The following is a 24,747-nucleotide window of genomic DNA, read 5'->3' as shown; positions in this document are numbered from 1 at the left end:
TATTTCATACTTCCATACAATTTCTCATTTCCATATCATTTCTTTAAAGCTTAATCTCATTTATGTTCTCTTTATTAAAATAAAAGCCCTAAATATGAATCTCATGGCATCATCATTTGCAGTCTCAGAAAGTCCCAGACGACAGCTGAATCTGTCCAACATTCACTACAAGTTACAAAACCTCTCTGTCCAAGTCCGAAAGGACCTGAGAATCTTCCTCTTCACTGAAGACTAGAGACTACATGTATTCTTTTTATTTTAAAAGACTAATTAAATCTTCTCCACGGACTGAAAAAGAAGCATGCAGCGGACGAACAATGGTTCGAGAGCTTCTTTATGGTCTGTTGTTGTTACAAATGTCTTCTGAGAGGGAAACTTTCCGAGGCTCGAACTTGAGTTTGATGGGGACTTTGGGAGCCAAGAAACCACTGACGCCGAGCTCTAGAGGAACCTGTGAAGAGCAAGAGAAGGTCAGCGTGAATGAAGGAACACGCGTCCTCCTGTGAGACCATGTAAAGCATCCGTTCGCTCACCTGAGTCTCGGCACACACGGAGATGTCAAACCTCTGCAGGATCTCCACGATGGCCAGCTTCATGGACACCTGAGCAAATCGCATCCCGATGCAGTTCCTGGGCCCGAGACCGAAGGGCATGTACATGTAGGGGTCGATCGACTCCTTATTGCCTTTAGTGAACCTGAGAATGAGACACGAGAGTCACTTCCATTCTTTACAAGGATCTGTACAAGCACTTACTCTAAAGAACCAGTAAAATGTTGAGGTTTTTATAGAAAAATTAATGTTTGAGAATCTCAAACCTCTCAGGTTTGAAGCTCTCGGGGTCGCTCCAGTAATCCGGGTCTCTGTGGAGCGCGTATGTAGGGATCATGACCACCGTGTCTTTAGGGATGAGGAGGCCATTGATATCCACCGTTTTCTTACAGACCCGTTCGAGTCGACCGGCGATGGGGAACAACCGGAGAGACTCGCTCAGCGCCGCGTCCAGATAGTCCATGTTCATGATGCCTTCATAGTCCACCGGAGCCTTCAACACATATTCAGTGGCTAAAGTCTCAAAGCCTCACAGTGATTCTGATGAGTGTTTAATGAGAGTTTCTTTCTGTTATACCCTATTAGGGAAGGTCTGGTCGATCTCCTCCTGCAGTTTCTTCATGGCCTCTGGGTTGGTTGCCAGATTGTAGAAGAAGAAGGACAGAGTGCTGCTGCTGGTCTCGTACCCGCCGAAGATGAACATCATGGACTGCGAGAGGATCTCGTGGTCGCTCAGACCTGCACAGGACATGGTGTGAGGAACAAGTACAAGCTCTTATTCTGTGGTTAACCATCTGAGATGCTTCACCGTTCTCTGTGTGTTCATCACTGCTTCTGTGCTCAGTTTTCCCTTCTGTCTGAGAATCAATCATCAGCTGCAGGAAGTCCACTCGCTTCTACAGGAAGATGCATGTGCATGCTTTTATCCAAAGCTACTTACACTGGATTCAAGGTATATATCAATTCATGCATTCCCTGGGAATCAAACCTATGACCTCGGCGTTGTTCATGTGAATTGTTTGTACCTTCCTTTGGCTGTTGGCCACTCGTTCAGATTTGATCTTCTGTAGGGCAGCATAGAAGAAATCGGTCACAGATGTCGGGAAAAAGGCAAAATCCATTTTCTCCAGGACAGGGCTCAGGAAAGGAAATAAACCTAGTGAAGAAATTGAAAAGGGTCTTAAAGAACAGGATGTTCATGAAGTTTCCTACATTTAAGATTGTTGAACGGACAGGACTAGTTGAGCTGTTTACCGACGATCAACAACATGGGGTTCAGGAAGTCAAACTTCAGCATTTTCTTGATGTTGGTCACAAATGGATCTTTGGGGTTGTTGAGAGAGTCGATGTCGACACTGAACGATGTGCTGGTCACCACATCCATACTGTACGCGCCGAAGAGTCTGAACACATCCAGACAACAGAAAACTATCATCACCATCATCATCTGATGAACATCTGTTCTCTATAAACAGTGAATACTTTCGATGAATATTGTCTGTCTGGGAGGTTATAAAAGGTTATTGTTGCGGTATTTGAACACCTTTGCTCTGGTGATTACACTGATGCTATTTCAGTTTCATTCTTATCTATTCAGATAATACAAAGCCATGTTTAATACTACGTAAGAATCTTGAGTGTGCGACTCACTCTTTAATATCCACGGTTTCTCCTCGTCTCGCTGTTTTTTCAAGATTCTCAACCAGAATGTGAGAGTGTGTCTTCATGATGCCAAACATCTACAGCAGAGAAACGACAGTATATCATCACCATGATTACACACAGACAACACTGATATTTTAACATCAAACACACTGATACTTTATCAGCACAAATCATTCTGTAGTTCAAACGAGTCATTTTACATCTTAAACTGAATTCTTGTTTGTTCGTACTGTAGCACAGTTTTACAGCCTTCAAGTAACACTTCACATAAGAGATATTAACTATAGCTAAATAACATTTATTTGAGTGAGAATGTTACATAGAAAGATAATAAGACACATCAGTAAATCCTAATCATAAATCCGAATCATTTGCTCAGTTCAGCTCCAGTCTGGGTTTCTCTCTAGGACGACTGAAGGTGTATTTGTGGTGTCAAATGTAAGATGACATGTATGTGTGAGTGATTTCAGTCTCACGGACCTCCTTTAACCTCCCGCTGGTGAAGGAGGGCGAGAGGACGCTGCGGATCCTCCTCCAGTCGTCGTCTTCCACGATGGACACGGCGTCGTACAGCGGCCCGTTCAGACCGAAGTTCTGTCGGTTCAGACAACACAAGCACAAAGACATAATTGTTCCATCGGCTTGAAAACATTCAAATGATTCATAAAAATTGAGGGAAAATACATATTTAGAATTTAATTTTCTGCTAAAGTGTCTTTGTCTTTGTACTATTTACAAAATAATCTACATTTCAGAACGATGATGATGATGATGATGATAAAGATGATTTTACCCGTCTGTTGGTGAAGAGAGAGTAACATTCTTTAACCAGGATGGTTTTGATGATGGACTGGTCCATGATGGACAGAACGGGCTGCCTCGCATCGTAGAAACTGAGAAGAATCATTCCATTCATTATAATCACGACTTCACCAGAATTTGTCAATTGATTCACATTCAGTCTCTCGTAATGACCATCATTGTCTGCTCTGACTGTTCATTACAGAACTTACCAAGCTTGTTGCTGATCTCATTTCATCTCAAACTAATGTTCTGTATCAGTTTTAATTGTGTCTGATCTGTGAGGTTCATTGGTCGGTGTCACACTCACCCCCAGACTCGTCCGTACTTCTTGAAACACTCCACATCAAAATTATGAAACCCCTGAAAGCGCAGAGACAGATGTGTTTACATTTAGAGTAAAATCCAAAGAGTTGTAGAAGATGTGTGGACTATGAAAAGACATTAAGTTGAAGTAATGATACTCAGGTTCACGTTAGATTCATTCATTAAAGTGAGCAGATGGACTGAGAGATTAGTAATGTTCAAATGTGTCCAAAGGTTATTTTAACATGAAATCAGATTCATGCTGTTTTTGCTTTAAAACTAAAAACTCACCTTCTTATATTCCAGCATTGTTCCGAAGAACGGAAGGGGTTTGGGTCCAGGGATGCCCAGCTTCTTGAAGAAACTGTGAGGCCAGGATCCATATCTGGAAGTGACATAAAAACCGTACGAATAACAGCTGTTCAGACTGTTCTCAAAGGGAGCAGCAGATTTTGTTTCTCAATAAACTCTATAAACTGTTAGACATTCAGCAGAAGAATGTCTCCTGATGACTGTAATTCTTCAAACTTGTTACTCACTGACCTAGTTATACTGAGATTCCAGAACTAGAACTAATTATTCTATTTAGTCACTCACATGAATAGAAGTGCCACGAACAGTATGAGCAGAGCCCATGTTTCGGCGGAGAAGAACAGACCGTAGCTCATGGTTTCTGCTCCGGGACGCTCAGACTATAGAAACACTGGTGTCGAGCAGCAGCAGCTTTATTCTGCTCTCAGATTGCACATTAACCAATGGAGAAGATGCAAACATGAGTCTGTCCAACCTCTGAAGACCCTCACAAACACACCCATGCATGATCAGCTCTGATCAAACTCACATTGATCAAACAACCGCAGCATGATCCATGATCGCTTACATAATCTGCCAAGACTAGTTTTACAGCTTAGTCATCTAAAGACTGTTCACAACTTTTTAAGTTCAGTTACATAAAAACATACCAAATCAGATTTGGTGAACTGCTAGTTGGTCAGACTAGTTCTGCAGTCATAGTAACTGTTTATGCAACTGGACATCGTGTTTATTCTCCGTTCTAATCACAATTCCTGCTTCACACCAAGCTTTCTGTCTTATTTCTTTTCTTTTTAATGTCTCTTTCCCCAGAATATGCCCATTTCTGTTTGTTGTTTTCACCTCTCAGAGTACAGACGGATCACATGATCGCTTTGAGTAATTGTTTGCTCTGGACAGCACTGAACGGAGAGCGAATAGAGTCTCGTGTTTCTCCTGAGCAGAAACGTGTCTCTTTCTTACTTTTACTCAAGATGTGACTATATCGACTCATTTATTATTTCTCCTGAGGAACTGTAGAAAAGGTTCTCATTTCTACTTCCTAATCTAGCTGTCTAATAATAAACCAGGTATTCTACATTCCGACTATTGTTTGGCTCTTTGACTAATTGCTTTTGATCTTCTATTGGATGTCAGTTGGATAAAAGCGTCTGCTCAATGCATAAATGTAAATGTAAACCTCAAAACTTTTTCTCATCTCCAAACCTCTGCTAAATCTCAAAAATAACTCATCATTACATGTATGAGAACACTAACATGCTATTTTCTTTCATTAAAAACACTTAAAATGACCATTTTTGTCAACATATTTCCATCCTAATGCGACCCCATGTAAAGCATGTTGTGTCAACGAAAATGATTCATGTTGTCCCAACACAAAATGATTAAGCTCAATTAATTTTTATAAATTTAAGTGGACTGAACATAATGAAAATAAGTTAGGTAAGAAAATGTCAAGAATTTAGTTGTTTCTGCTTATTTTAAATAAGTAATTTAAACAAGCATCAAAAATACTTTTTTAAGTGTATGTAAATGCAGCTTATTGTATAAATGTAAACGTAACACAACGTCTGATCAACAGTGTTTTCCTCCAGTATTTTTGGATTCAGACGTCCTGGAGTCTGTTATGTTTCCAGATAAGGACGCATCACTTATGCGCTCACCAAATTAGTGAGTGTTTTTATTAATGCTTGTGTGACTCTCTGGCCGCTTATTTGATGGTTCAGTTTTCCTCGTCATGTTTTCAGCTTCTATCAGTCAGTCACTGACAGTTCTGACACGCACATGACGTCATGGTGTGTAGTTGCTGTACACAATCAGCATGTGTACACTCATTTGTTTCATGGCTCATTTGATTTGGGCTCATGGAAATGTAATATCTGTAGGAGCTCACGGTAATTTCATTCAACCATAGGAACCAACAATGTGATCCAGTGGCTCCTGGGATTGGACCTGAGATGTTTTTTTTTCTCTCTCTCTAAATTGACACCACACTATATTTCAAGAAACTCTGTTTTCCCACTCAGTCCAGAAGAATGGAGGAGGAGGAGCGAATGGATCATGTGTTGTACGGCTCTCAGGTTTCTCTGCAGTCGTTCCCAGAGCAGGTCTGGGCATGTTCTTCTGGGAATGAGGGAAACGGCGCACAGATCCATATGAAACCTGTCACACATTACAGGCTACCAACTGCAATACGACCAAAATAATGACTGTTTCCCTTGCTGGAAAAAAACAAAACAAAACAAAAAACTAACAAAACAAACAAACAGATAAAACCAGCCTAAGCTGCTCATCCAGGCTGGTTTTAAAGGGGCTTTGGCCACTTCCAGGTTAGTCTTAGCTGGTCAGGCTGGGAGACCAGCTAAAGCCAGCTATTTCCAGCTTAAACCAGCTAAGACCAGATAACCAGCATAGGCTGTTTTTTTCAGCAGGGTTCCAGATAGTTTTTTTTATTGTTCACCTCATTTTTATTTGATGAATATCCGCCTGATTTTGCAACACAGAAGTAAGAAGTTTTCTGTGAATGTGCGTGACTTCATTACTAGAAGAATAATAAAGTGCAGTAAATGGTAAAACTATCTGCGCTACAAAGCAGTGTGTTCATGATTATGACAATAAATTAAAATCATATAAGAAATGAAACCAGTTTGCAATATAAAGCATGATAATGGACTGTTTCTGGACAGATAAAATAAGTGACTGACATAACTGACATAGCTGGATTATATAACGTGAAAGTCATCATAAAGTTTATGGTTAGTTTTGTTGAGAATGAGATATTCCATTAATGGAAGGAATTGACGTAGAGACGCTAATGACCTGTGATAAAAGGCCGATTGTTTGACTTTTACACACATTCAGCTGTGAAATGCAGACGAATGAGATACGAGCGCTACATGGGAATACAGCGAACCTCCTCAGATCTCTGGTTGATGTTCTGACAAGGTTCACTCAAAGTTATGGACAAATGTTCTTCTGATAACAGTAAACGAACATTTGTTCAGAGTTATCTGTTCTTTAATAACGTTCTCAAAATGTTAGCACAATAACTTGATTTATACATCATTCATAAAATGCTTTATTTTTGAAAATATTTTCTTGTATGTCTGACTAACATTTTCATTTCTCAGAGAACATTCAAAAGTAACATTCCCAGAATGTTTGCAGAATGGAATGTTCCCTTAACATTCACTTAACTCAGAAAAACGTATCTATCACATTTTTTTAATGACATGTTTGGAACATTCAGAGAACATTCAAAAAGAACATTTTTACTTAACGGGAATGTTAGCAAAACATTCTCAAAGCATATTTTTTATTAGCTGGGTCAACACATAGTTTTTAATATAAGATTTTATTTGAATTCATAAAACTATTGTTCATTTTAACTGAAATTGATGGTGGGAGACTGGACAGGGGTGGACTGAGATTTGAAACGTGGGAAACCCACATCAAACAACAAACAAACAAAAAAGTAATGCAGTGAAAAAGAATGTGAGTTCACTGCAGTTTTGCTCCCTATAGCATGAGAAATGTGTTGATCACAGTTATCTGCAAACATCTGTGTGATGTTTACGACGGGTTATAATCACCGTTCAGAGAACAGTAATCTCAGCACTTCTCTACTAGGTTAAGTAGGTTATTAGTTTATGGTTCTGGGTCATCAACACAAGTATATGATCATAATTATGATCACCTTCCACGGCCCTTTTATAGAATATATGCGCAGGAGAGAATCGCATGAAGCATCAGCTCCTGACGTGTGGTGAATGACGTGTGTAGCAGTTAAAGAGTCGACAATAAAAGGCCTAATTAACAGCATACGCTTAAGTAAAGTGTTTTTGGAGTATTTTTCAATGGGAAGGGGATTTAAAATGGTGAAAACCTTACAAGACATCTGTCTTAAATATACACATACTGACGTTAGAAGAAAAGGTTCATGGAAATATTTTTGACTGATATTGTTTCAGCAGAGAACACGGCTTCATTCATAAAATTCATGTGCTTATAGAGATTTAAGTTTGTCTGGTTTATTCATCTGAAGACGACTGAGACTGTCTGAGTGTTTATTTGTTGTTCAAAAAGTTTAATCTGGATCAGAATGATCTGGATTTGGAAATCCCATGACTAACGTCATACGTTTGTGTTGGTTTTTCAAAGCAAATTTGGATCGGATCACCCTGATCCAGACACACACTTCTTCAGATTTACAAATCTGGATTACTAGTGCTCTACGGAGCCCCTGAAGGGACATGGAGATGGGGAAAAAAGGAGATAAGGACAAATGCCAATGTTTTGCACTGCATTTACACAAATAACTACTTCTGACTGGTGCGTCTCTAATGACTGTGTCAATGCAGTTTACAATGAGTGATTAAAAAAAAACAACAACTTTAAATTAAATATAATATATTTGTTTGATATTGACAGCTGTTTGGGGGGTTGGGGATTTATTAATGTTGTATTATTTGTACCATTATTATTTTTTTTTTTCCTGAAATCAGAATAATTCAGATAAAAACCAAGACATTATTACATTTTTGTTGCTGAAATTCACCCAGTTTTTTTTTTTTTTTTTTGGATCAAAAACATTCTGAACAACACAAACGGAGGATTTAATCCAGATCAAAACCAAGACTGGATTTTGTGATCTAATCCGAATTCAGAATCTTTTTTTCTTTTTGAACAATCCAGTGTCAAGATTTGATCCAATGGCCAAAATCCAATCAGATTACTTTTGAACAGCTGTCCCCAGTCGAGATTTCAGTTTGTGTGGTGTGTGAATCTGCAGAAGCACCGGAGACACGTGTTTGTGTTTATAATGTGTCCCGGTGGCGGAGTGACCGGGTTCGTCAGAAGAGCCGTGACCCGGTGAGGATCGACTCATCCCGGGCAGCAGAGGGCGCTGCGGCCGCCTGATCCCGCGCGGAAGAGTGTCCCGGCTTCATCGCTCCGCGGGTGCGTGTTCTCTCTGTTTAATCTGTTTATTGTGTTTCATGTGTTTGATGTTTTTGTCACTGTGGGGCTTTAATGACCGGAAACGAAGCTTTTCTCGTGGCGTCTCACTGTTTTGTCCTCGACGGTTTCATTCAGGGTTTTTGGAGAATCAAGTGTGAGCAGATCACGATTAGTTTCTCACATTTATCAACTTATTAAATCCAGCGACTGCAGATGTGTTCAAGGAAGAGACAGTACTGTAAAAGACACCGGGGCTAGTTGTCACACGGGTTTTAATGTGTTTCTGTAGCAGAGATTTCACATGTTGTGTTCAAACACTCGTGAGAAGTTTGTCCTCTATAAATTCTGATCTGTTCAAATCTGCTGATGTTTTAATCCATCTGCTGTGTAACAAATGAACACAATAAACACACTGACACACATTTAGACAGAGATAACTGTGACATGAAGGAGCATTTTAACTGAAAGGTTGAACTTCCCTGGTGAAAAACAGCATATGCTGGATAGGTGTTTTGATGCTGGTTTAAGTTGGTCCTTGAGCAGCAACATAACCAGCATAAACCACCAGCATAAACCAGCATCAACCAGCAACATACCTACCAGCATATGCTGGTTTTTTCACCGGGGTTTGGTCCTAAAACGCGAGTATTTTCATACACAAATGTCATATTCAGCTAATAATCATTAAAATGACCCGATATCTTTGCGTTTGAAGGCGTTTCATTTAATCTACTGAACACAACAGTTTGTTCCCGTGTGCTGTTGTTAATGTACAGATGTGAACTAGTAGTGAGTTAGTACTAGTTAAAGGTTTCAGTCCTCTGCGGATTTGGTTCAACTGGTTTTTATTGTGTCTGTTAAGTGGCGGGAAGAGCGGGGTCACGTGACAACTCTGAGGATCAGCTGAAGATCCCTTCATCATCTTCATCATCATCTTCATCATCGTGAGGGACACAGAGCAGCTGCTCACTAAGGTCAGACTTCTGTACTTCACTACTACTGCATGCTGTCTTCTGAGTGTTTATAGTGCTGTGGTGTCTCAATCACGTCCTGTGATCATGCGCAGTGGAGTTCTCACCCTGACACATGAAGATCTAATCTGTCACTCTGTAGAGAATAAAACTAATTATTTTTAGGCATTGAAGTGTTGTTAAAACATCTTTAAAATTTAATATTTTTCATGTAAAAAGCCATTTATTTTATCTTTAAGATGTTTCATTATCACAGGTCTGAGCTTGAGGTCAGTAATGCTGTTTTTGTTGTAAATTTTATCCCTGTTGAATTTGAGCAATTGTCATTTTCTTCATTCTCAGCTGATAAGCAGCCTATATTTGAGCAAAAAAAGAAAAAAGAAAAAGATTTAATACATTCTGACGGATGATGATCACATTACATACAAATGCCCTAATCCTGGCCTAAATATTGCTGTTATTTAGGTTGTTGATGAGCCACTTCAGATGAGCTAATGAATCTTTTATCTCATTATCACTTGACCTACAATATAAACTAACAATTATCAATTTGAGAAGTTTGAGCAGCAATATTTGACATACTATTTTTATTTGTGCTTCAAATTAGTTTTTACTGTTATATGCTCAAAGTAATTTTAAAGTTGTATTATTTTTGTTTTGGCCAGTTTTATACATTTTTAAATCAGTTAATTTAAGTTAAACTAAATGAAAGCGAGAAATGTTTTCTTGGAAAGGTAATAAAATAAAGCTTATCGTTTATTTCAGGTATCGTTTATTTCAAGTAGTAAAAATGCTTTTTAAGGTTTTAGTTAAAAATTATAATCATGGGCCAGGTGTTCAAAAGTAAACTGATCAGATTTTGTCCATCAGATTGGATCAAATCTTGAACATGGGCTCATCACAAAATCCAGTCTTGGTTTTGATCTGGGTTAAATTCTCCGTCTGTGGTGTTCAAAATGTTTTCCAAAAAAACGGAATTATTCTGATCCCAGCAGAAGGGTGGATTTCAGGAACAAAAATGTAATAACATTTTAAAAAGGTCCAAAAAATACAACATTTTAAGATCTATCCACAAATCCACAAACAGGCATCAAAATAAAACAAAAATATTCTATTTAATTTAAAGTTTTTTTTTTTCATCACTGATTGTAAACTACATTAGCTGTGTTTCCATCCACTTATTTTCATGTGTATTTTGGAATATCACATTTAAATAAAACACTGGATGGAAACACTAAGATGCGCATAAGTTCTAAAAATGTGCATAAAAACGTATGTGCACAGTTGAGTTGGACACATTTTTTTTTATCCAATAAGAACAATTGCACATAAACTACGATGGAAACACATTTACTGAATAAATTCCACCATGTGCATCGAAAAAGTCATGTGACTTTGCGCTATGAGACAGGATAACTCAGATAACTTGACTAACCAGCGGAACGATCTCGTTCACAGCATCAAAAATATTGTTTTGATCGTTCTGAAATGTCTGAGCAAAGTCTGTCATCAAAATATTTCTGTATAATTGTCTTAAACAACTGCGTTCCCAAACAACTGGCATCCACCTCTGAAAACAATGACAGCATTTTTAGTTTTGTCTGTATGTGTTGAGGCGCAAGTAATTTATTATATGTGAAAATTATTATATTCAGTGGATTCTCCTAGTTTTTTCATAGTGATATTTAGTGCCAATTTATTATGAAGTTAAATTTGAATCTTTGCATGGAAACAGCTCTATTGGCACAATATCAGATGTGGACCAGACAGAAGTAGTTATCTGTGTAAATGCAATGCAAAACTAGAATGCACAACACTGTCAATATTTAATTTTTTTTTCATCACCATGTCCTCATAGAGTAATCCAAATTTGGAAATCTGAAAAAGTGTGTAGATGTTAATCCAATCCAAATTTGCTTTGAAAAACGGACACAAAAAAGTAAGATGACTTACCTGATCCTGGATAGCAAAATCTTTCAGTAAAGCTGGTTCTGTAATCAGTAGTCAGTGAGTTACGGCTCTGTGTAGTAACATGTGATATCCAACGCACATCAGAACCAGCTTTACTGAAAGATGCGCATTGGATATCATATGTGAGATATCATCAGCCCTAAAAAACATGGGGTTTCCAAATCCAGATCGTTATGATCCAGATTAAACTTTCTGAACAACCGGCCCCTGGGTGAGAGGTACAGATTCAACAGATTACAGTAATGTACTGTATATGTATTGATTATTTTAAATAACGAATCATTTGTTCCTTTTTCAGCACCATCATGGTGAGGACGTACAAAAGGAAGACCAACCGTGCGAGTACGGCTCCCGACACCATGCTGAAGGCCGTGCGGCAGGTGCTGGTGTTCAAGAAAACCATCCGCGGCGCCGCAGAAGAGTTCGGCATCAACTATCGCACGCTGGCCCGCTACTGCACCAAAATCCCCCGCGAGGAGGTGGAGGGAAGCGCGGAGCATCCCAGCTGCGCCGTGGGCTTCGTCGGCGCCCGACAGGTCTTCAGCCCGGAGCTGGAGGCCGAACTCGTCGCCTACGTTTTAATGGCGTCCGCCGTTTATTACTCGCTCCCGCCGCGAGCGATCCGGAAACTGGCCTACCAGCTGGCCAAGAGCCACCAGCTGCAAACACCGCCCTCGTGGAAGGAAAACAAACAGGCCAGCGCCGACTGGTTCGCCAGTTTCTTAAAGAGACACCCGCTGCTGTCCATCAGGACGCCCGAGCCGGCCAGTCCAGCAAAGACGAGCGCCTTCAACAGGAGTCACGTTGAGGTGTTTTACAGTAAGCTGAAGACGCTGACGGAGCGACACGGTTTCAGACCCGAGGACATGTGGATCATGGATGAAATGGGAGTCACCACAGCTCAGCGGCCGGATCGAGTGCTGGCCAGGAAAGGCCTGAAACAAACGGGCGTGACGTCGCCCGACCGCGGGCCCCTCGTGAGCGTCGCCTGTGTCGTCTCGGCCGCCGGACGCGTGCTGCCGCCCTATTTCGTGTTCCCGCGGGTGCAGTTCAGGGAGCATTTCCTCAGTGGCGCGCCAGCGGGAAGCTCCGGCGGAGCCCATCTGAGCGGCTGGATGAGGGAGGAGCAGTTCGTCGACTTCCTACAGCATTTCGTGCGACAGACCAAAAGTGTCCCGGACAGACCCTGCCTGCTGCTGCTGGACAGCCACGCCGCGCACCTGTCCATCGAGGGCCTCGACTTCGCCAAAGCCAACGGCGTGGTGTCGCTGTGCTTCCCGCCACACTGTTCCCAGCACCTGGAGCGCACGGTTTACGGCCCGTTTAAGAAGTGCGTGAACACGGCCGTCGACAGCTGGATGCTGGGCAGTCCGGGGAGGAGCATCACCATTCATCACGTCCCGGGAATCGTCGCCTCCGCGCTGCCGCTGGCGGCCACACCGGACAACATCACCGCTGCCTTCAGAGCCTGTGGGATTCACCCTCTCAACCCAAACGAGACGGGGTCGGTTACGGACGGTCTGATCGCTTCCGCACCCAACGGTTCAGACTCTAGCGGTGATGCAGCTGAACGATCAACAGACCCGTCGATTTCAGAGCGAGACTCAGAGAGAATGGGTGCCGCACAGGAGAAGGACGGCTGCCGTCTCGACTGGCTCTCGTGTGATTACACCACCACAGAGACGTGCAAATAAAACACAGCACGACTCGTTTCTGGACTTTTCTCCAACGGCAACACGAGACACGTCACCAGAATCTGTTTGTCTTTTGTAGTCACACACACTTTCTCTTTGCTCTTACAGTTTCTACAGTTCATTACCATCAACAACACGTCAGTGTTTGTTTACTTTCTCCACTGTTGCTGTTTAATGAATTGTGTTTGTGTAAATAGTGAATAAATGAGACACTTTTTAAATGCATTAATTGTGTAAGATGGTTTTTTTGTGACTCTAGAAAGTGTTTTTCTCTGGTTTGTGTCATTAAACAGCGGCTGTGACAACATGCCCCGCTGTAGGTCAGCTGTGTGTTTTTGTTTCTTGGGCAACAACAGTGAAAATGTTCAAAGATGTTTTTTTATGTGCCTAAAATACCCGATTGTGAGAAATATTCATCTGTGATTATCATACATCTCTACTGTATGTTTTATGATATTCCTGCCAAAAAACTGAATCCAGAGATCTGCAGCTCAACACATTCATACAAACACTGGCGCTAAATAGTTTGCAATAATGAAGATTTTTTAAGATTGTTTCTAAGAGGAGTGTCTTCTGCTCACCAACGCTGCATTTATTTCAGCAGAAATACAGTAAAAACAGTGAAATAATTTTAACATTTCAAACAACAGTTTTCTATGTGAATATCTGTTAAACTGTAATTTATTTCTGTGATGCGCAGCTGAATTTTCAGCATCATTACTCCAGTCTTCAGTGTCACATGATCCTTCAGAAAATATTATAATATGCTGATTTACTGCTCAAGAATAATTTATGATCATTATCGGGCATTTCATTTTTTTTTTTTTTTTTTTTTATTATTAACAGCTCAGTTCTGTGAAGTTCTTCAGTCATTTTGAGTTTTATCAGTTCATCATAAATGTGTCTTTTAGTAATCATGATGTGTTTGTGTTCAGATGTTGAGCATGAAAGCGCAGGTGGATGTGATCTGCTGTAAATCAGTGGGAACTGATCTGTCCATGCTGGATATTGAGGATTTCATCACAGAAATCTGAAGAAAGAGGAGACAAACTGAACAGAGGTTTGAACAGATCTTCAGTTCATCTTTAGCTGCTAATATGAGTGAATTAATGTCTTATTTTTAATCATATTAGAGAAGAAACCACTGCTGAGGAACAACAGAGTGATGAGGAAGAGGATTTAATTTCTTCAGGTTTGTTCCTTCCTTTATTTCCCTTTTGTTTTTCATGACACGTTGAATGTTCAGCAGAGACTCAAGTTCATATCAGCTGTTGGTCTGATCTGGTTTGTTTAAGAGAAGATTTTCTACGTTATCTGGGAACATAATGGTAAATGATATTAGGACTGTACAATGTGGAGGAAAATTATAATTGCAATTTTCCAAAAAATGGTGATTTTGATAAAAAAAAGTATGTTTAAATTTCCTAAAATGTGTTTTGAAGAGCTCCAGATTTGCTGTTCAGGTTTGTAATGCCACGTGATTTAGCCAGAAAATTGTTGTATAACGCTGATAAACCTGTCGGGATTTATTCAGTGATAACAACTGACTGGATCTACATTATCCCTTACATATTAAATGAAATTAATAGTAGGTAATCTGAAATTATGAAATCATAAAATTTGTAATAATACTATTATACTGTAAATATTACAACACCAAAAATACAGCAAAATGGGTGACAATAAACATATATATATATATATATATATATATATATATATATATATATATATATAAATCACATTGAATTATATTGTCATATATTGTGGTCATGAATTATACAGGGTTCCCATTACGAGACGATATTTGACTCATAAATATTTGACCTGTGATTTACATGAAATTTTGTTTTTACTTTTGTAATGGCATTTTTATTAAAAGTATGTCATCTTTTGTTAACAGCAGAATAAAAAAAAAGTAGAATAAGTTACCAATGAAATGAAATCAGTATAAAATAATGTACTACAGAGGTGACACAGAAGAACACAAAAGTGTCTTGTAGGTGTATTTTCATGTTTAATGAGGCTCAGCGGTCGCATGAGTGCAATCAAATTCATAAGTTCATGTTGAGGTTAATGTTTTATATATATACAATTTTGAATATAGAAATATTAAATGATTTAAATAGCAGATAAGATACTTTAAAAACGAAAGTAAAACTGCCAGCAGATGGCGGCACGTCACTGATTTTATCACTGAATCGTTCATTGAATTGATTCGTTTGAACGGTTGATTCATTCAGGAACGAAGCAAGTGACTGTCTTTATTAATAGGTAATTGAGTCAGATTTATTTAAAAACGCCCATTCATGCATAAACAAAACAAGGCTGTGTTTGATGGAGTTGTGCAGCTGTCAGTGTTAAGCCCAAAGTATATATACTTCACTTTTTAAGTGTACGTGTGTGTGACACAAATCTCATCATCAGAACAGCACGTGTGTCCTCTACACTCACCACTTGATTTTTGTAACCGTGCAAACCTTGTATGTGAAGGCCACACATGAGCATTGAAGTTATTTTGCAGTTATCAGTTGTTCCACAAGGTGGCGACTCTGTCCCGGGCCGTTGTTTCACAGTAGAAAACAAACTGAAGAGACAAAACAACAACATCAAAATAGAGAAGACTGCAACAACAACAACAACAACAACAACAGACACTCACATTGACAAACGCTTGTGAGAGAGGATGAGAGACACATCAGCTTTGTTTAAAAGAGTTCAAAATATGTGTTGTAATGGGGAAAAACAGAGCAGACACTGAACATGTATAACACTTTCATGAGCTCATGTGTCGAGCTCCTGTGTTCACACACAACTTAAAATAGAGTAAACTTTAAAAGGCTGTGTTTGACTGTACACGTGTGCTAGTGTACAAAATACTTTGGCTTTACACACACACACACATGTCTGGTTTATTATCCTTGTGGGGACTCTCCATAGGTGCAATGGTTTTTATACTGTCCACACTGCCCCCTAAACCTAACCCTTACAGAAAACTTTCTGCATTTTTACTTTCTCAAAAAAACTCATTCTGTATGATTTATAAGCTTTTATACCCATGGGGACCTCAATTTAGGTCCACACGGTGACACTAGTCCCCATGAGTCTGTGTGTATTCAGGTTTAGGTCCCCACAAGGATATAAAAACAAGTCCACACACACACACACACACACACACACACACACACACACACACACACACACATTCACTTCTGGACAATATGTCATTGCTCTACTTTGCCACTACCTGTTTGTGATTGCAAGTATGTACTGACATGTGCACATATACTGCAGAAAAAGTACAAACCGAGAGAGAAAATGTCTGGTTTTGCATTAGGAGATACAGACAGTAGCATAAATATTAGTGCTTCATTAACAAGTTATTTGATGGTTTCCTGGCCAGGAATTAGACTAATCAAGGACTAGGCCTCACATAAATTAGGACATTTAATATGTTTTAAATAAATATTTTGTACACTTCATATAATGGAAATGGTACTATTTGTGATCACAGGCTCCTGGCTCCTTTTGAGTTCATGTTGTTATTAAGTAATAATATAATAATATATTTAATATATTTAAAATACATTTATTTCATACTAAGTACAGTTAAAATCCATTAACATATTTACTGACAGATTTTTGAGACTTACTGATATAAAAAGTATTATTATTTGGTGTACTACTGCATAATGCATATTTCTTAAAATGAATTGTTTTAATTCCTCTTTTGGTGAGGACTGTATGATGTCTGAAAAATAAATGAGAAATATTTAAAGTGTACCTGAAGTATACTTGCAATAATTCCACTTTAGCACAATAAAATATACTAAGTATATCTTTAATTGGACTTCAGGACTACTTCCAAATTTAGTTGTTACAATTTAGCAGACTATAAGTATTCCAGTTTAGGATGCTAAAATTACAATTGCAGGGCATTTTAATTTAATTCAATTACATTAAAGTATATTTATTTTTTATTAGGGTGTACTTCACTGTTGCAAAGAACTAAAGGTAAATTAGTGGAAAAACAACCTTGGTAGAACCCTGACTCAACTGCGGATCCAGTTTTCCTTTAGCTCCTCTAACAATGTTTGTTGCTAGTTTTACAGAGAATGTGTAATGTTTTTAGCTATTAACCTAGCTCCAAAATTGTTTACTAATGTAGGGCTAAGTCTGTCTCAATGGGATCTCTGTCTGTCATTTTCTGGTATTCTCAAGAACCAAAAGATGAGACCTAGAATTAAACAGGGTACTTTTACTGCAGAAGCTGTCTGTCTGTTGTATAGGGTTATTGTCACTGTCCTTCCAAAACGTTGTATGTCCAAATAAGCAGGTTTTTAGGAAATGGAAAAAACACTTTACTTTTTAAACAATTACTAATACTCTGTGTTGTCAAAGTTAACAAGCACTTTTTAATACTTTTTATTGGTTAAATATTTTCAAAACCCAGTGATAATAATGAAGACTGACAAATATTAATGATTTATGGCTAAAAATATGGAGAGGACGTTTCAGAAGGACAGCAGTGTTATGACAGTAAAGCAGAAGCGATTGTATGAAACCGCGCGAAAGTGTGTGTAGTTTGGCGCGAATGTGTTTTGTATTGCAATACTAATTCCCGCCTACAGAGGCGCTATTCGAAGTTCACACATACACATCATGGTTTAAAAGGACCTTATTTGTTAAGGTCATAAAAAGCATGCCAACTGTTATAATGACCAAATAACAATATGAACCAATAAAACAAGTCATATAATAATCATTTAGGTCATCATATTAAATAATCATAATTTAAATCATATTTTTTTATCAACTTAAATTCTCTGAATTACGAGGACATCAAAAATGGCCTCATAAACCAAATGGTCTCATAATGCTGGTGTGTAAACCTGAAAATTGGTTTCATAAACCACATATGCCAACACACACACACACACACACACACACACACACACACACACACACACACACACACACATGTTGGGTTTACATGTTTTATGGGTTCATTCCATAGGTGTAATGGTTTTTATACTGTACAAACTGTATTTTCTATCACCCTACACCTAAACCTAGTCCTCACAGGAGACTGTGCACACTTTTACTTTCTCAAAAAAACTCATTCTGCATGATTTATAAGCCTGTTTCCTCATGGGGACCTCACAAATGTCCCCACAAGGTCAAAATTTACTGGTATTACTATCCTTGTGGGGACATTTGGTCCCCATAACGTGATGAATACCAGGTGCACACACACACACTCACACACTCACATTCACACTGTTGCTGCAGCAGTAATTGTTGCTTTCTCTGTTTGTGGAGCAGCAGATTTCATCCAGAACTTCAGCGCGTCCTACAGTCCTTTACACAGACATCTGGTGGGACACAAGCAACAGCAGCAAACACAGTCCCTCATACAGGAAGTGACCTCAGACAGCTTCCTGCACACCGTCATGGACTCACAGAGGGTGAGAGCAGCTGCTGTTTATTAATGCTGTTATCTAGTGTTCACAGCAGCAGACGATATCTGTGATGTTCTCTGTCTCATCAGGACGTGCTGCTGTTGTATTATTCGGCCTGGTGTGGTTTCTGCTCGGTTCTCAATCACGTGTTTCTTCAGCTGGCCCGTCTGTTCCAGGGAAACGGCGCCCTCACGGTGGCCAGGTGTGGAACTGCACATTACGCTTCACATGACAGTCCATTCAGGAGCGACTGAGTTAGTGTTTGTGTGTTCTTGTTTATTTCAGAGTGAATGTTGGCCGTAATGATCTGCCCTGGGAGTTTATGGTGGATCATCACTTTGTAAAGAAGAGTGGCAACTTGGGTTCACTTCAACCGGTTTCTTGTGTTTTACTAAGAAATGTCATGATATTTTCATTAACTTCTCCTACATGTGGTGTTCTGTAAAATAGATGATGTAAGCTGTGTGATTTATGTATCTCATACAATCCATTCCTTCATATACAGTCTTTCTATTCATGTTATTCCTGTTTGATTTAAAAGTGTCTATGATCACAAAGCCATAAGTTAAAGAAGAAAAGAAACAACAGAAGGAAAAGAATATTGAATTGTTTATCATTAAAGTCTGTTCTGTCATGGAGAAATGACCATATTTCAGATCCCTGTTTTATTTGTGTTTTTGTTTAGTTTATGACAGCACAGTGTTTGCTGTTATATTTAGTTGAGCAGAGTTATGGAGAACTGCTGTGTGAGGAACTACACAATCACTGAACACTCGGTTCTGTTTCCTGCTGCTCAAATACATTCTAATGTCATCCATGATCAGAGTCTGATGAAGAGCTGATGAAGGACAAACCGGGTCAGATCATGACAAGAAAACTCACATTTCTATAAAATCTAAAATACACGTTTGTATTGAAGTAGAAAGGGATGATAAATACTCCTTTCGTATGGAATTAAATATCAATCACTTCGAGTGTGTTGTTCATCATATTTATTTTCACATAAACAGAGCTGAAATGATATGATGTTTGTGATCATATACAGCACATGAGTGTGAATAACTGCACTCATCTCAAACAAGATCAGCTCTGACCACTGATCAATACATCTACACATTCTCTATTATAGATCAGTGGCTCTGACACAGCTCATGTTCACTTTCACTCTTGTGTAGAAACCGAAAGTAAACTCGGTAAGGAAATTTTGAAGTTCGTCATTAAACCCAGAATAATGAGGAGAATTTTGAAGCCTTAAAAACGGCCATAAACATCACATTACCGTAAGTTCATTTATCGTCTTCTGATATTATGTTATTATTGAGTTGTTTTCGCTGTCAAACTTGATCTTTAAATGTAAAGCAGCATTTTGAGGAGTTGTGACAAATGTAGAAATAGACAAGTTCATCTTCACACTTATAATGATATCGAGCTCTGTGGATTCCGCTTTTAGCTGATAATAATTTCATGGATATATTGCAGTCTAAACTAGATGAGTAAAGTTTGAGAACAAACTTAAAGTTGTCTTGAGAAAGCCTAGCCTGAAAGTTTGAAGCAGTTGTAAAAGTATGGAAGCAGCTAGCATAATTTAACATGTTTTTAACATGTTTTAGCATTATTAGCTTATTGCTTGTATTTTTATAGGCTGATTACAATGTTGTTAGCATGATTAGCATGTTGTTAGCATAATTTGCAAGTTACTAGAATGTTGTTAGCATGATTAGCCTGACTAGCATGTTGATAGCATGTTTTGTACGTGATTAGCATGTTTCTAACATGATTAGCAAGTTACTAGCATGCTGCAAGCTGATTAGCATGTTGTTAGCATGTTTCTAACAGCATTCACTTGTGCACGAAGGTTGGTGGTGACTGCAGTTTGTGCCATTGTGCAGACTTGAATAAGTGTTTATTTTTAATGATCATTTATATTGATTTTTGTAAATTCAGCCTATATATTTTAAGTTTAAGTTAGTTTGTTGTTTTTGTTAATTTCTGATTTAGTACTTCTACTTAAATGAAAACGAGAAACATCATGAAAAACTGGCTAACACAAAATAATTTGTAGTTTTATATTTTATAACATTTTTTTTTTTTGTTTATGCCAAAATACAGTAGTGTTATGTATGTGTTTTTTCGGTTAACAGATCTTTTGTCCGAGGAAGCACAGTCTACTGAATTAAATCAGTCACACGTCGGTTAACGTTTTACCAACCACTTCTTTACTTCTCTGGCATGAATTCAGTAACAACATAAACAAACTTTCCATCATACCTCGTACTCCATCGTCTTAAAGACACAGATGTAATTGTAGTACATGACATCCCCCTCCAAGGTTGGATAGAGATCTATACACAGTTTGTATTATATATCAGTTCCGGATCTTTTTCTGAAGCCTCTTCCACCTCCCTTGTGGTTGGGGCTCTTGGGGTGGCATTAATGGCTACGAATCTCACATACTCATCCGATTCATGTGAGTGCTTCTCTCTCATTGTTGTGCTCCCCGAAAGTCGTGACAAAGTGTCAGCAATATTTCTTTTCCTGAAACACAGGCAATCTTGAAGTCATATGGTTGGAGATGTAAAACCCAGCGCTCTACACGGGCACAGGGCTTAGAGCGTGGACCATATATTGACTCTAATGGTCTGTGAGCAGGTCAGACTGTCTCCCATAGATATATACGGGTGAAGCCTCTCACAGGCCCACACAAGGGCGAGGGCCTCCCTCTCTGTCTGGGAGTACCGTCTCTCACAGTCTGACAGACTTCTGCTGATGTAGCACACTGGCACCATTTGACCCTTTTGACGCTGTGTTAGTACAACCCCAACCCTACAGGGCTAGCATCAGCTATAACCTGGGTTGGTGCATCTTTGTCAAAATATGCCCTGCTTTTGCAAGTTCGTCTTTTAGAGCATTAAATGCCCTTTTCTGTTCAGGTCCAAAGACAAATTCTGTTTTCTTTCTGGTAAGACATCTTAATGGCTCTGCCAGGGTTGCAAATTGTGGAATAAATCTGCTACTGTAACTGATAAAACCAAGAAAACGTATAACTTCAGGCGCTTTGTGGTTCTCGGGCTTCCACCACAGCCCTGACTCTTTCTTCAGTGGGCCCAATCTCTTTCTGCGTGAGCAGGATACCCATGAAGTTTAAGCGATCCATGCAAAACTGACATTTTGCGGGATTCAACATCAGTCCACATTCTCTTAAACGCTTCATGACGGCATGCAGGCGTTGATTGTGTGTTTTGTGGTCGGGTGCATGCACAATCCGAGATGTGATCCCGTCCCTCCCATCCCTAATGCCATCTGCACGCCTGCATTTATCATATCATCATGCAAAACTAAGAATTAGAATAATCGTAAACGACGATCGGGTGCGGTTATCTAAATCAGAGAAAGATACAGGTGCGGGTGGGTGGCGGGCGGATCATTTATTTGAGGCTGCGGATTCGGGTGGCGTTTGAGCTCATCCACGCATCTCTAGTGTCTACACTGGATGCGACACGACAAATCTCCGACAGTGAACTGCTGCCGCGTTCTATTCATGACGTGCTCACACAAAGTTCGAATGATTTGCAACAGTCGCTTTGTCGCGTCCAAATTTTAGCTGCACGGCGCACCACACGCATACGTTTTTTCGTATATGTATGCGTTAAAAAGAACGTATCCAACGTACACACTTTGCATTTGGCTTTTTTCAGATATCAGCTTTTCATAAGTTTTTCTGTTTGGCCCAAGTGTTCAAGGCAGGACTTTTATTTGAACACGGCTGAGAACATCTAATCTAATCTGAGATTGTCTAATAAGCAGACAGAACTGTTAAACAAAGGAATTAAAATGTATACAAATATATTATAACAGTGGCTTTTATATTATGATTAATAGAAAGGCAAACATTATAATACTTTCTCATTTGCTGTCAGCATTCAGCAAATACACATTTATATAATTTAAACAAATCTTTGAATGATTAATGAATATTTTATTTCACAAACTTGTGTGTTTGTGTCCAGGATTCTCTGTGCGACAGTCGGTCTGTGTGAACTGAATGTGGATCAGCTTCACTGGAGACGTGCGATCGACAAAATTAAACTAAACTCGTAATTTCAAATGATGCTGTACTTTACACATTTGTCCACTGCCATATTCATGTCATTTTCACTGTGTGCTGTGTGTGAAATGAGTGTTAGCTTGACTTTATTTGAAAACAAACAAACAAACAAACAAACAAAAAACAAACAAATAAAAAGATTCCCAATGCACTCAAATGTCCCAGAATACTGTGTGCCCAGTTGGTTAGTGTTTATTTTATTTTTAAATACATTTTAATTAAATATTTATTTATTTGTGAAGTTATATTTATTTATTTGGATATAAGTATGTTCATTTTACACATTTATTTTTTTCAAATTTCTTAAATATTATTGAAAATAAATAAAATTATATCGGCTTCATATTGGTCATCGGCCACACTGTTTTCACAGATATCAGCATCAGCTGTCAAAAAACAATATCAGTCACCACTAGTATCACCAATAGTATTATGTGTCATTAATTCTCTTGTGTTTCCATACGCAGGTCTGAAATCAGTTTGTCATTATGGAGAACAGAGAGAACAGACAGAGATCTTCATCTCCTGATCACAGCTGTGTGTCTCTGAAGAGTGATGGATCCATGCTGTTTGATCCTCCTAACTTCGGTGATGGTCCAGTGACCTCTGACCCCAGGTGAGATATAATCCAGTATTAGACACAACACACTGACTTGTAATAAATGAAAGAGCAGACAGAACTAAATGGAAAAATGATTTCATAAATCATTTTCATAAATGTGTGTTTATTAGGATCTTCAGGAGGAGGAAGAGGAAGAGATCTTCATCTCCTGATCACAGCTGTGTGTCTCTGAAGAGTGACAGATCCATGCATGATCCTCCTAACCTCAGTGATGGTCCAGTGACCTCTGACCCCAGGTGAGACACAAAACTACTGCTTTATTAATGCAGTGTGATCTAATAATTTACAGTCGATTGATCTGATTGTCAGATGAGAGTGTGATTAGTGAATAGTGAAAGGTGTTTGAGTGATTGTGGATGTGCTGCATGTTTCACACACTCAGATCCTGATTCGTCATTCAGTGTTTCAGAGTGGATTCGTATCGTACTGTCACACATTATTACAGTCGCATGAAAACCTTGTTCTGTAGCAAATGCAGCACCACACAAACTCCATCTCTGAAGATTAATTATTTATTTTTATGATGTAATTATTAGCTTTTCATCAATTCACTGCAGTTTCCTCATGAACCTCAGTTTGGGAAACCCTGTTTTCAATAATATACTGAAGTCATCACGATGCTGAAGGCTCGTTCACAGTATGAATGATCAATGACAAATATATCAGCATCAGGGCCGATCACAGACATTTTGAAGGCAGGGACTCGAGCCAAATACAGTTACATACAGTTGAACATCTTTTAATTACATATCTATTTATTTCAGTAATCATAGATTCATGAAGATGTTTAATACTCAACAGATTTCAACAAAATGACCATTTCACACAGGGATGATGGTGTTTATCATTCACTGTTTCTACTAGTTCAACTCACTCTCGGTTCAGTTCGTATCACGGTTTTAGAGTCACGGTTCTGTACGGTTCAGTATGTGCTGTGTTTAGGGAAAAACTACACTGTCACATAAAAATAAAGAAAATAAGAGCAAATAATCTTACTTCAAGCAACAGCACGAATAAATACAATAGAGCAGAGATACAAGTGAAATAAATAGTGATTTTAGGTCGGTCTGACATAGTTTTAGCATTAGTTTTTAGGTACAGAAATTTTATAAAGTAAACAAATGTAAAATAATATTGCATATTTGACTGTATAAATAAAAGACTAATCCTTATTAAAGTTACAAAAGCTATTCAGTGAAGAGCAGTGAGTGATTTCCTTTTCCTGTGTTGTTTGTTTAACATTAAAATGTGTATGTTCAGCTGCTTTGTCTGCGAGGAAACTCACAGTGTGTTGATATCGTTTTTGTGTGAATTTGTCCATTCCAGCA

At 38.7% G+C, this 24,747-nt stretch overlaps 3 protein-coding genes across 3 annotated transcripts; 2 read left to right on the top strand and 1 right to left on the bottom strand.

The window, feature by feature from the left end:
- Positions 1–38: 38 nt before the first annotated feature.
- On the bottom strand, positions 39–4,086 carry LOC127161747 (cytochrome P450 3A30-like). The gene is made up of 13 exons (XM_051104459.1): positions 3,921–4,086; positions 3,615–3,708; positions 3,328–3,380; positions 3,010–3,109; positions 2,697–2,810; positions 2,202–2,290; positions 1,806–1,954; positions 1,577–1,707; positions 1,360–1,447; positions 1,129–1,289; positions 818–1,044; positions 534–696; positions 39–451 (listed from the first exon to the last, which is right to left on the bottom strand). Exons 1-13 carry the CDS (start codon positions 3,989–3,991, stop codon positions 335–337), a joined length of 1,557 nt encoding a protein of 518 aa, XP_050960416.1. The 5' UTR covers positions 3,992–4,086; the 3' UTR covers positions 39–334.
- A 4,530-nt stretch (positions 4,087–8,616) lies between these two features.
- On the top strand, positions 8,617–13,230 carry LOC127161745 (uncharacterized). Its single transcript, XM_051104457.1, has 3 exons — positions 8,617–8,748; positions 9,457–9,568; positions 11,835–13,230. The coding sequence occupies exon 3, from the start codon at positions 11,842–11,844 to the stop codon at positions 13,228–13,230; it is 1,389 nt and encodes a 462-aa protein (XP_050960414.1). The 5' UTR covers positions 8,617–8,748; positions 9,457–9,568; positions 11,835–11,841.
- Positions 13,231–14,136: 906 nt separating this feature from the next.
- Positions 14,137–19,252, top strand: LOC127161746 (thioredoxin domain-containing protein 11-like). The gene is made up of 5 exons (XM_051104458.1): positions 14,137–14,290; positions 14,364–14,422; positions 18,556–18,698; positions 18,782–18,894; positions 18,978–19,252. Exons 3-5 carry the CDS (start codon positions 18,684–18,686, stop codon positions 19,135–19,137), a joined length of 288 nt encoding a protein of 95 aa, XP_050960415.1. The 5' UTR covers positions 14,137–14,290; positions 14,364–14,422; positions 18,556–18,683; the 3' UTR covers positions 19,138–19,252.
- Positions 19,253–24,747: the final 5,495 nt, after the last annotated feature.

The sequence above is a fragment of the Labeo rohita genome, unplaced genomic scaffold (assembly GCF_022985175.1).
Source record: "Labeo rohita strain BAU-BD-2019 unplaced genomic scaffold, IGBB_LRoh.1.0 scaffold_728, whole genome shotgun sequence".
NCBI classification, from domain to species: domain Eukaryota; kingdom Metazoa; phylum Chordata; class Actinopteri; order Cypriniformes; family Cyprinidae; genus Labeo; species Labeo rohita.
Note: the sequence above shows the minus strand (reverse complement) of the source record. Positions and strands in the feature narration are given on the sequence as shown.